Source organism: Chroicocephalus ridibundus, chromosome 5, assembly GCF_963924245.1.
Source record: "Chroicocephalus ridibundus chromosome 5, bChrRid1.1, whole genome shotgun sequence".
In the NCBI taxonomy this organism is placed as follows: domain Eukaryota; kingdom Metazoa; phylum Chordata; class Aves; order Charadriiformes; family Laridae; genus Chroicocephalus; species Chroicocephalus ridibundus.
The window spans coordinates 51,561,067-51,574,086 of NC_086288.1; the positions used below are offsets into that span (position 1 = coordinate 51,561,067).

Consider the following 13,020-nt stretch of genomic DNA (forward strand, 5'->3'; position numbering starts at 1 on the left):
AAAAAAAATATATTTTCTCATCTTTGAACATGCTGCAGCAATATAGAATTTGTTTAATAACCAAATTCTGAGTTACAGGTGGTAGGGGAATACAATATTGAGAACATGCATTCTAACGACAAAAATCCCCTATAATATCACAAAGCAATAATGTACGTTGACCAGGTATTAGAAACTCAGTGCATCCTGGGAATACCACTTGTCTTGGTGTAGAAAGGCATGGTGGTTTGAAATACAACAGAATTAATCTGATCAGCATAGAAGTGTCTTGATACAGGAATGAAAAACTTAGAAATACATTTTTGAAAAGCACATATTATAAGATCATTAAAAAATTGATTGGACTATTCAATATGATTGGACGTAACTATGTGCCATAGTTATGCACAGCAGCTCAGATTTACACAGCCACTGCTCACACAACTTTATAACAACTTTTCAAACGTACTTATAAAAATGAATTGGGTCAATAAAACTAAACTGCTGTCAAAGTTTTACATTGTCTTCAATAGACTCCTGTTTTCTGATCTGCATTATTTCAAACACAGGGAGTGAATAGCTGTGAAAAGCCAAGCCTGCCCTTATCTCAGAACCAAGTGCAAAAAATGAGCAGCGTTTCGCAGCTATGGCTGTAGGCATTCGAGAAGGAGAATTTATGTTACCAAATCTCTCTCTTACATTTGACTCTACTATTGTGAGTTTCTCTCTTTATCACTTGGCTCATGCTTTTCTAGACTTCACTTTGATTCTCTCCAAATCATCTGCCTTAAATCCACTCTGTTATCAAACCCAACACATCTGACTAACTACTGGTTTTTAGTTGTGAGTTTGATTAAAATGACCCAGCTTTAACATCTCCTCAGGAAAAGCTTTACAAGCTGAATGCACACAAAATCATCCTTAGGATATTTAACGGAGTTAAGATGCATAATTGCATCTGGAAAAAGGAACAGTGAGACAGTCAAGGAAACAAACAAACAAACAAAAATCTAAAAGTTTGTGACTATTTAGATCAGTGCTGGAACAGCAAATTTTTTGCAGGAACAACCAGCAAAAAGTAATTGGTTTAAATGATAATGGATAACAAAGCATCAATAATGTATTCTATTCTTTAATGCTGGAAATATTGGTCTGCTTCAAAATACTATAACTCATTAAAGTAATTTGATAAAAATTGCCTTCTCATGTTAATAAAAACATAGTTTACCTTTTATGTACTGTTTCTTCATAATTCTAATTGGATGTTTAGATATACCTTGAATGTTCTACAAATAAGAAGAAGAAAAATGCCTAGTAAGTTAAAGTTTATGAAAACATGTTTATGAACAGTTTATAAGCAGCATAAGAACATTAGTGAAACTAAAGCAAAAACATTTTCCCCATATAGGATTAATCACTTTACCTTTCAAAAGAATCTTCAAGCTTTTGTAACCACAGATACTTTTGAATATTTGCAATTCCTTGAAAATTGGAAGCCTGTAAGAACAATTTCTCACTAGCAGCCTTTCCAAATCCTAATCTCTGGATGCACCATGGAATATAATTAGTAACCCAATAAAAATAATTTTCTTCTTATTTTAACCTGTATTTTTTAGATACGGTGCATTACTTTCAAGACAAGAATACATGTGAACCCTGCCTTAAGCTAAGGGAACAGATTCTTCTTCAGCCTCTAGAAATTTTTCTAATAGCTATTCACGCTTTTTGGAAATGCATGGTAAAATAAAGCAGCAGCTCTTTATTAACTACAGCACATCAGTCAAGGTTAAAAGTGAGAACTAAGTTTATCAACAAACATGCAGGACTAGAAATAACAGTAGGAACGCTGCTCTCAATCCATCAATATGAAGTTTGACCCACAAGAAACACTTGCCATCTTTAATAATTTATTCTTCAGTTTCTAGAAACATTTTAAAATACAGTTGTGGCAATGCTTATTGTAATGCTATTAACCATATTTGGAAATAAATGGTTATTTAATCTGTGCACAAATTTAACATTTATATTGATAACTATCGATTTCTATCAATAACAAGTTGAGGAGGATCAGTGCTTATACATAGGAATAATATGCAGTTTAAGTGGCCAAAGAAGCAAGTAGATCCTCACAAGTTTAGAAAATAAAGTCCTTTATTATGTACCTGGACATGAACATAGGAGCGCAATTCTACACATTTAAAAAACAAAATCACAACATTTTAATTTTGACTTGAATCATTTTAATGGTCGAGATCATTATTTGGACTTTTCATTGGGCTCTATAGTGGTATTGAGATATACTTAATAGACTGATTATTGTTCCTTAACTCATTAGCTTCAAAATCCTGAGCAAAGTGAAATGAATAAAAATTTATTTCAAAATCTACCTACAACAGTAAAAATAAATCACTATATTGCCATCTTGTTTTCACTGATAGCATATGCAGAAAGCCTGCTTTTATGCAATTTTAGAAGTGTTACTAATTCTGAAAAACAGTAGTAAGTAATTGCAAGTTCAAAATGTACTTTCACTTGTAAATTAGTTGACAACTCATAATTTGAACAATCTTCAGGAAAAAAGTACCTCAAGAAACATGAAAGTGGTAATACGCATCTTTAAGCTATTAGAATAGCTTAATAGAATCCTCTCATCTAATTTTAGACATCTTTAGGCTAGTCTTTGGTCTACACTAGCTGCCTAGAATCCCTCTACAGTCAGTACACAAAGACAGGAATCTCCAGTGGGTAGTTCAGTCTATCTGGATATGACACATACTTACAACAAGTTGACCTAAGATTCCTTTGGAGATGTTGTTTTCTAAGATTTAGATTTGATGAGATGAATTTAACTTTAGATACTTAAAAGGATGGAGAAATAAAGAGACAACCTCAGAAGAGTCTTCCCAATGGAAAGCTTTCCTCTGCTTGAGTTAAAAATTAGGTGACAGTTTTATTGTATCAAAAGTGGAAGATTGATGTGGCTTTGGTAAATGACTATTACTACCTTGGACTACATAATACAGACTGTATTTTGCTTTTAAATATTTATTTAAAGTATATTTCTTCAAAACCTTCACAGATCCAATCCAAGATGTGACTCTCAGCCCTTATTGTTAGAAAAGGGTATCCACAGCTTGTTAGAAGTTACAGAAAACCAAAATTCCTCTCTGAACAATTATGCCCCAACAGAGGAGAAGGAATATACTTGAAACAGTGTGATGGAAAAACTGGTTGTGAAAGTTAACTATTAATACTTCTCTTCATTGTTTCTGAGTGAGGGAAAAAAATGAAGGTATTCTAGTGGATGATTAATAAGAAAATCCTAGCATTAGTTTAAAAAAAAATATAGAAAAAACATATAAAACAACACCACCATAATCCAAAATTCATTTCCAGAGGTTCCAATCGATAGAAGAACAGATGAAGCCAAGGTCCCACACTGAATTATGTTTGAAAGTCTGTGATCATCAGGGGAGGTTCCTGAGTGTCATTTCTTTCTTCCAGGAGGGCAGGAAGGAGGATGCAGAAAACTACAGGCCAATCAGCCTCTCCTCAATTCCTGGGAAGGTGATGGAGCAAATAATCCTGGAAAATATTTGCAAACATATTAAAGTCAAGAAGATGATTTGGGGTAGTCAGCATGGATTTCCAAAGGGGAAATGGTGTTTAACCAACAATAGCCTTCTGCGATGAAGTGACTAGCTTGGTGGATGAAGGGAGAGCAGCAGATGTTGTTTACCTTAACTTTAGCATGGCTTTCAAAACAATCTCTCATAAAAGCCTCTTAGATAAGCTGATGAAGTACAAACTAGATAAGTGGACAGTGAGGTGGTCTGAAGACTGGCTGAACTGCCTGGTTCAAAGGGTTTTGATGAGTGACACAAAGACTAAATGCAACCCAGGCATTAGTGGAGTACCCCAGTGGCCAAAACTTCTCAACACCTCCTTTAGTGACCTGAATAACAGGACTTGGTGCAACCTCAGCAAGATGGCAGATAATGCAAAACTGGGAGAAGCAGTTGAGATATAAGATGGCTGTGCTGCGATTCGGAGGGATCTCAAGAATCTGGAGAAATGGGCTACCACAATCTCATAGAGTTCACAGTCTGGAAAGCAGCTTTGCAGAAAGGACCCATGGATCCTGGTTGAACAAGTTGAACGTGAACCAGCAATGAGCTTTTGTACCTAGGAAGGCCAACAGCATCCTGGCCACATCAGGAAGAGCATCACCAGCAGGTTAAGAGAGGTGATCCTTCCCCTCTGGTCAGAATGCTTGATGGGAGGGTGTAAAGAAGATGAAGCCAGATTCTTCTCACTTGTGCCCAATGACAGGACAAGAGGCAGTGGTCACAAACAACTACAGGAAATTCCATTTAAACAGAAGAGAAGAAACCTTCTGTACTGTGACAGTGGTCAAACACTAGAACAGGCTGCAGAGAGAGGTTGTGAAGCCTCCCTCCTTGGAGGTATTCAAACCCTGACTAGACATGGTCTCAAGAAACCTGCTCTAGTGGACCCTGCTTTGAGCAGGGGAGATTGGACTAGACGATCTCGAGCAGTCCTGTCCAAACTTGACTATCTTGCAATTCTATGATTCTGTTTTTAGAACACTGTTGTAATAGATTAATCTATGTACCCTGTTGCCTTCTCTCTACTTCACATGATTTCTGACAGAGAGAACTAAAGCCTTCAATGTTATGAGGCAGTGTGGAAAGCCATAGAAAGACTCCGCTTTCGTTTCCAAGCAATTAAAAAATAATAATAAATATATATATAAAGTACTTGTAGCATAACATTAAACTTCAAAGATTAAAGACAGAAACAAATACTTTGCAAAAATTAGTCTATTGGTGCATCATGTCTTAAAATGAAAGCTCCGAGAAAAAGAGTTGTATTGTCTTGATTATGGGAAATGCATGCAAAAATGTACACACAAGCTTCACAAATAATATTGGTAAACCTGTAACACAATTAGTAAGAACTACTTGATCATATAAATGGAATTTTCCATTTTTCACGGCTTTCATAGAATCATAGAATCCCTTTATGTTGGAAAAGATCTTTAAGATCATTGAGTCCAACTGTAAACCTAACGCTGCCAAGTCCACCACTAAACCATTTCCCTAAGTATAACAACTACACGTCTCTTAAATATCTCCAGGAACAGTGACTCAACCACTTCCCTGGGCAGCCTGTTCCAATGTTTGATAACCCTTTAATTGGAGATTTTTTCCCTAATATCCAAGCTAAACCTCCCCTGTCACAACTTAAGACCATTTCCTCTTGTCCTATCTCTTGTTACTTGGGAGAAGAGACCAACACCCACCTCTCTACAACCCCAGTTCCCTCAGTTGCTCCTCATAAGACTTGTTCTCCAGACCCCCCAGCAGCTTCGTTGCCCTTCTCTGGACCTGCTCCAGCACCTCAATGTATTTCTTGTAGTGAAGGCCCCAAAACTGAACACAGTACTCGAGGTGCAGCGTCACCAGTGCTGAGTACAGGGGGATGACCACTTCCCTGGGCAGCCTGCTCCAGTGCTTAATAACCCGTTCAGTGACGAAATTGTTCCTAATATCCAGTCTAAACCTCCCCTGGCGCAACTTGAGGCCGTTTCCTCTCATCCTATCACCTGTCACTTGGGAGAAGAGACTGACCCCCACCTCTCTACAGCCTCCTTTCAGGTAGTTGTAGAGAGCGATAAGGTCTCCCCTTAGCCTCCTTTTCTCCAGGCTGAAAAACCCCAGCTGCCTCAGGCACTCTTCATAATACTTGTACTTCAGACCCCTCACCATCTTCATTGCCCTTCTCTGGAAGAGGGGATAAAGAAAAAAAAAAGAAAAAAAAACCCAACACAACAGTAAGTTACTGAAATAAGTGGAAATGCATGGAGGTGGCTGCAGACCATGGACATTTGATTCTGATTAATTCCTGCACTGATCTAAGGATTTATTTAAAAATAAGAACAGAGACAATACTTACTACTGAGACAAGAGTATCCGTTCATAAGTGTATACAATATGGATGAGTCGCGAGAGAAGATCAAAAACAGCCAAGGAGTTAGAGTGAACAGATATAAGGAAGCAGTTAGACAAGGTAAGGTTATAACGTATATATTCTTTGATGTGGCCACTAATCCACCTGCTGTTACAGTGAGGCATAGTGCCAAACACTAGAGCAAAATAAAGACAATAGGGGAATTAAATAATATTTTACTGTGACTATCAATGCCAGCAAATAGCAAAAACTAGTTGCATTTCCTATAAGCAAGAATATTTCCTGGGACCATGATCTTGTCAGGTTTAATTACTCTAATAGCTGTTGCTTCAGGAAATCATTTTTTTCCTAATATTTGAGGAAAACCACAGATTTTCTCTTCTGTTTGAAAAAAGTTCAGGGCAGCAAAATTCTAGCTTATCTCATGAGACATGGCACTCCAGTGAAAACTGAAGCATTATAAATCCAAAAGTTTCTAGAAGTTCTCTCAGTATTGTCTTCTCCAGAAATTTTATGAAAATAATTAGGGCACAACTGTTCTCTTAGAGCCAGAGCTCAGCTCTACACCATGAAACACAAAGTAAGCTTTTAAATTCACAGCATCTGTTTGATGACTACCATTGTATTACTTCTGGAGCAGAAGTAATACCGCAGTCTGCAAGACCAGACTTCATTACAATGATAATAGATAGGTAGATGGCAATTCCTTTGAGCTTTATATTCTATATCTCTAATTACATTTTTCTTTTTATTCTTGTAGTGTGTTTTTCCTCCTGTTTATTTACTTCTTCAAAATTTTCTCACTCCTTTTCCTTTTTTTTCAGTTGTCTTTTCTTACTCTGCATGGGACTGCACCTATTGATAAATTGTGCTCTCATCGCTCAGTTAATCAATTTGAGAAGAAATATAAGCACAGGTTCAGTGAGCTACTTCCTTAAGTGTCACTCTGTTTGCTCCTTTGTCAAAAGGCCAAAGCTGCTGGAGAATAGCCTAAAGTAGCATTCTTGCAATGCAGAACAAGACTTCAAGTCCTGAGGGCACTGACAACATCAAATTCTCTCAATTTGTCTGGTACCTCCAAAGTTGGTGGCAACTCACTTATGAGAAACTACACAGCAGAAATAAAAAAAACAACCTTCATGATTTCTCTTTTGGAAAATTGCCATATTAATCACTGTCCATAGCAGCATTTATTTATTATTGTAAAGGAACAAACAGTCATTTTCTGTGACTTCTATGAGACACAATTTCAAGGCAGGCTGAAGATCTAATTTTCAAAATGCAGCATGTAGCTCAATACATACAGAAAATATGAAGATGAACAAAATCACCGTAGCAATACCATCCTGGTATGTGTGTGTACAGGCACTCCTAAACCAATCTTGACTTGTCTGCAATTGCCACCTAGTGGCTAGTTAAAAATTAGACACATCTGTTTTCCTTGTCAAAAAAATAGAATCATACAGACTTCTGGTAAAAGGTTTCTTCATTTTTGGTATGAGTTACTGTTTTTCATCAGTGAACAATGATTCAAAGGTCACGCACTCCCCTCTTGCCTTACCCAGCAGCACAGAATTATCAAGGTTTTAGATGTCAATCAAGTGGGAGACGTAGAAGTAATTCATCACCTTCCCACAAGTTTAAGCAGCTTTCAAAGTGAATACAAGGGAAGAAGAAAAGAGCAACCAAAAATACTGACTTCTTACTTTAGAGAGATGGCCATAAGAATAGTGTATTTGATTAATCCTCTTTCTGTCAAACTCTTTGAAATTTAGACCTGGCAATGATCTCATGTAATAATGTTGTAGCAGTAAGTGAGAAAGGACTCAATGAGTGATTTTTAAAATAACAAAAAATATCTTACTTTACTAACTTATTGGTTTGACATGTTCTGTGACAAATTATTTTGTCAAATCATGGGTTCAGCCCAGATGCTTGGTTATATACTGGCACATGCAGAAGAACAGGGTGATCAGGCCCAGGCAGTGTGGGTTTGTGAAAGGCAGGTCATGCCTGTCAAACCTGATCTCCTTCTATGATAAGGTGACCCACTTAGTGGATGAGGGAAAAGCTGTGGATGTTATCTACCTGGATTTTTGCAAAGCGTTTGACACTATTTCCCACAGCATTCTCCTGGAGAAACTGGCTGCTCATGGCCTGGACAGGTGTACTCTTCGCTGGGTAAAAAACTGGCTGGATGGCCGTGCCCAGAGAGTGGTGGTGAATGGAGTTAAATCCAGTTGGTGTCCGGTCACAAGTGGTGTCCTCCAGGGCTCGGTGCTGGGGCCGGTTCTCTTTAATATCTTTATCAATTATCTGGATGAGGGGATCGAATGCACCCTCAGTAAGTTTGCAGATGACACTAAACTAGGCGGGCATGTTGATCTGCTTGAGGGTAGGTTGGCTCTGCAGAGGGATCTGGACAGGCTGGATCGATGGGCTGAGGCCAATGGTATGAGGTTCAACAAGGCCAAGTGCCAGGTCCTGCATTTGGGTCACAACAACCCCATGCAGCGCTGCAGGATTGGGGCAGAGTGGCTCGAAAGCTGCCCGGCAGAAAAGGACCTGGGGGTGTTGGTGGACAGCCGGCTGAATATGAGCCAGCAGTGTGCCCAGGTGGCCAAGAAGGGCAACAGCATCCTAGCCTGTATGAGGAATAGTGTGGTGAGCCAAACTAGGGAAGTGATCATCCCCCTGTACTCGGCACTGGTGTGACCCCACCTCAAGTACTGCATTCAGTTTTGGGCCCCTCACTACAAGAAGGATATTGAGGTGTTGAAGCGTGTCCAGAGAAGGGCTACAAAGCTGGTGAGGGGTCTGGAGGACAAACCTTATGAGGAACGACTGAGGGAGCTGGGGTTGTTTAGCCTGGAGAAGAGGAGGCTGAGGGGAGATCTTATCACCCTCTACAACTACCTGAAAGGAGGTTGTAGAGAGATGGGGGCTGACCTCTTCTCCCTGGTGACAAGTGATAGGATAAGAGGAAACGGGTTCAAGTTATGTCAGGGGAGATTGATTGGATATTAGGAAAATTTTTTTCACTGAAAGGGTTATTAAACATTGGAATAGGCTGCCCAGGGAGGTGGTGGATTCACCATCCCTGGAGATGTTTAAAAAAAGGGTAGATGTGGTACTTAAGGACATGGTTTAGAAGTGGTTTTTGTCAGGGTAGGTTAATGGTTGGACTTGATGATCTTAAAGGTCCCTTCCAACCTCAGCAATTCTATGATTATTAACCATCACACAGCAGGCAAGGGAGTTTGTATATACACGGTTCTACACATCTTTCAAAGAGACAAAGACTGCTTTTGTTTCACATATATAAATAAGTAATTAAATATGTTTATAAGTCAGTTTAATTTCATTTTCCTGAAAGAAAAGTTATACTTAGAACATAAGCGCTATGAAACTAGTGTTCATTAAGATGGGACGCTATTCAACTCTGGGATGAACTCCAAGATATGATTTGGTTTTGGTGAAAAAACAGTGCTAAGGGATAGAGATAACAACTCTTTGAGTGGCAGTTTGAGCTAGTAAATATTGTACTAGTTGTATATATTAGCTGTATATTATAGCTTTAAAGTAAACAGTGTCAAGGGAATATTGCCCAAACGTACAAATACTAGACCTTTAAACACATGATAAATGACAAGATTTCCAGACTGGAGGAATTTACTTTCTAAAGAAAAGATGTAACAGTTGTTTTACAAAAGGGTAAAGTTTAGCATCTCAAATAGGACTTCCAGATACTGAGGAACTTACTGAGCATATGTTAGCAGGGAATTCCGCTTAAAAGGCTATAAAAGACTGTGAACACAAGGCTTATTGAAGGAGTAAAGGAAACCTAAACAACTAACATCTCTTTCTTTTCTCACAGTGAGGAAAGGACAATTCTTGATTTGATAGAAGTGTTCCTTAATATAAATTCCTAAGAGTCACAGCCAGCAAATGATGATGTTAGTGCAGGAGAACTAAAGACAACAAGGCCACGTGGGAGTCAGCATGACGACCTCTGTCCTATTCTGTCTATCTTCAGTGACCCTTATACAAACCACTATTTTTTGTTGTTATTGTTCCAAACCTGAAAGTGTGCATCCATCTTCAAAACTCTGGGTGAAACTTACTGAGATTTGATGAAAGAATGCTGAGGAAATAAAGAATTGGCAAATTTCCACTCATTGACACAGGAAAAAAAGAACTGTCAGCAGAGAAAGCTGAATGCAATAGGGATGTAAAGCTACTGAGATAGTTTTCCTGAAATTCTTTGGGATGCCAATGATGAAGCTTTTGAAAATCATTACTGCTTGAAAACTGGACAATCAAGACAAGAAGTCTCTTTTGCTGTACCTAACTTTTGATCTTCCCCTATAATCCATTCTCTTTATCATTCTTCATTTCTGTCACCTCCATTCTTTGTCTTGTCAGAACTCTCACATTTTTCAAAGTATTTTTTGCTGACTGAGATACAGAATGGGAGATGAATAACGTACAGAAGAACACTGTATAGCAAAATAAACTATTTAAAGGCTTTTGTTATGTTAAAATATAATGAAACCTATGCTGAGATCAGAATTAGACTATATGTTGTCCTTAATGAAACAAGTGGAAGTATGCAGTGCCATCATCTCTCCAGTACTGGAAAATTTTACAGGAACTTTTTTCTCCCATTTTTACAAGTCTAAGCTTCTGAGGAGCTTTTTGCCAGAAACTAAAGGAGACTGAAGGAGGAATTCAGCTTCCACTGTCAATATTTCATAATGTGCTAAAAATACTTTAGCTGATATTATTCTAAATTGTATAGAATCTTTCATTTTTGAGCTATTAATTGTAATTGCTCTGTGTATTTCCATGCTTATGTTTAGTTTGCAGAAGAAATAATGACAGACTCCCTGTCTTATCCTGCATAAATAAAATGCAAGCATTTTCTATGTTGATTGCTGCATAGAAGCAGATTTATACTGGCTACATGCTATCTTTCTTTAAATAACACACAGAACAATTATACATACAAAGATAATCCCAAATAGAAGAGAAGTTCTATACATGATTGAACCGCTCTTGTTACTACAGAATTACAACACAGATGACGCTCCAAGCTTTACTGAGCCAAATGGAAAAAAATCACGCTATCAAATGTAGTCCATGTATTGGATACACCACACATGATGAGATTAACGAATGTATACAAATCAGGAGCATTACTAAAGAGAATACCAAAGACATGCACTTGTCATAGAAAAGGATAGTATGTGTACTCGAGACGCTAAGAGAACAAAGGTCTATGATGCAGAAACCTTACTTCTGCATTTGAATATTAAATCCTTATGACGATGTTCTGGAGCATCAGACATGAGTGTTATGATAAAGCTAACAGTGAGTTTTCATACTGTAGTTTTCGCATCAATAACTAAGAACATCCTATTGTAATGCTAACATAGTGTAAATTTTCATCAGGAATGCAACTAACTAAAGTCTCATCAACGTGCTCATTCACATCATAAAATAAACTGTGATGAGCAAGGAAGAAAGAGAGGAAATAGAGAACTTCTGTCTCCAACACTGTAAATAGAGAAGGCTAAAGCCTTCACTAAAATATACTTCTAAATAAATAAAACAACAACAAAAGAGATTCTAAAAACACCAAAACTCTAAAATAAATAAGATACTATTTTACTGCTATTAGCACAGTCATTATCAGCATATGACTCAAGACTATTGGAATAAATATACTGAAAAGAAACATGGCACCAAAATACATTCTGAATGCAAGAGATACTCAGAGAACACAGACCAACCATACCAAAGGGCATGTGCGCTCTGACTTCTTCTAACAGCATATCAGCTCATCTGAGTGACAGCTATTTGTACTGACTGGGAAACATGACACTAAATTGCTTTGATGCAAAGGTCCAAGAAAACGCATATACATTCTTATCTCTGTTAAGGCAACCTACCATTATTTTAAGTAAAGCCCACATCAGAGCATACTTACCTAAAAATGATTTTGTTAGCCTAGATGACATTATAGAAGACTTTTGACAAGATGCTTTATGTAAGCATCTGGTTTGTTTTTTTTTTCATTTACAAGACCTGTAAAATGTCTCACTTTTCCCTATCCCCAGTGCTTTCCAATAAACATACTTTAAAAAAAAAAAATAGAAAACACAGTCAAGTAAGATCAATGCAAATGTAAGACCCATACCATCTGTCCATTTTAAGTCAACATTTATTTCAGTAGGACAGTGTATGAAAACAAGTTTACAAAAATTAGACAAAAAAGACAAAAAATAGTTCAGTTTCAAAAGCAGCCAAGGCACTGGTTCATTTCAAGGGGTAAAAAAAAAAAAAAAAGGAAGATGTGATCACACCCTGCTTCCAGACTTGGTGTCTGGCTCCCTACACTGCATCAGCACTGCCAAAGCCTTCTAAAAGCTGTGAAGGAAAGGCACAGGGGAAAAACAGGACACTTCAAATTTGCACAGCAGCTCCCCACTATTGAAATACTTTGTAGAACATCCTGTTTGTGCTGCAATCCAACTGTGACTATAGACTATAAACTTTCAGAAAGTGTATTGGTAGTATCACAGATACAGATACAGCCTGTAGCCTTAATGAGGCCTGGGACCAAACGCCTGAAATTTGAGAGCTGTCACTATAGTTCTGATAGCATGATTCTGACAGTCCACCTTGTTTGGTGTGCGCATGTGGATATGCCAAGGATGTAAAACCTATTGGGACAGTGTTATGAAAGGGAGACAAACAGGCAGCATCTCATCCACACTGTCCACAAGTGATCACCAAACTATTCCAAAACTACATTTCAGTTTTATCTCAGAGACAATTAGTCCATTCAGTCCAGAAGACAGGCCAGAAGGGAAGGAATACAGACACAGTGTGGATAATCAGAAAAACTGGTTTGCTAAGTTAATTGACAGAACAAACTCATTTTTGATGGCAATTGCTCAGAGGGGCCTCTAATTCAAGAAACTGTCACTCCCATAAGAATAAAAACCAGATAGGTAATTTATTATTCATATTCCAAACACT

General features: G+C 37.8%; 1 protein-coding gene across 1 annotated transcript in view; it reads right to left on the minus strand.

The window, feature by feature from the left end:
• Window positions 1-13,020, minus strand: part of POLN (DNA polymerase nu) — a 110,006-nt gene that overhangs the window by 58,108 nt on the left and 38,878 nt on the right. Inside the window, exon 16 of the mRNA XM_063335909.1 lies at window positions 1,208-1,265. Coding sequence (XP_063191979.1) covers window positions 1,208-1,265 — 58 coding nt within the window. The remainder of the gene's footprint in view (window positions 1-1,207; window positions 1,266-13,020) is intronic.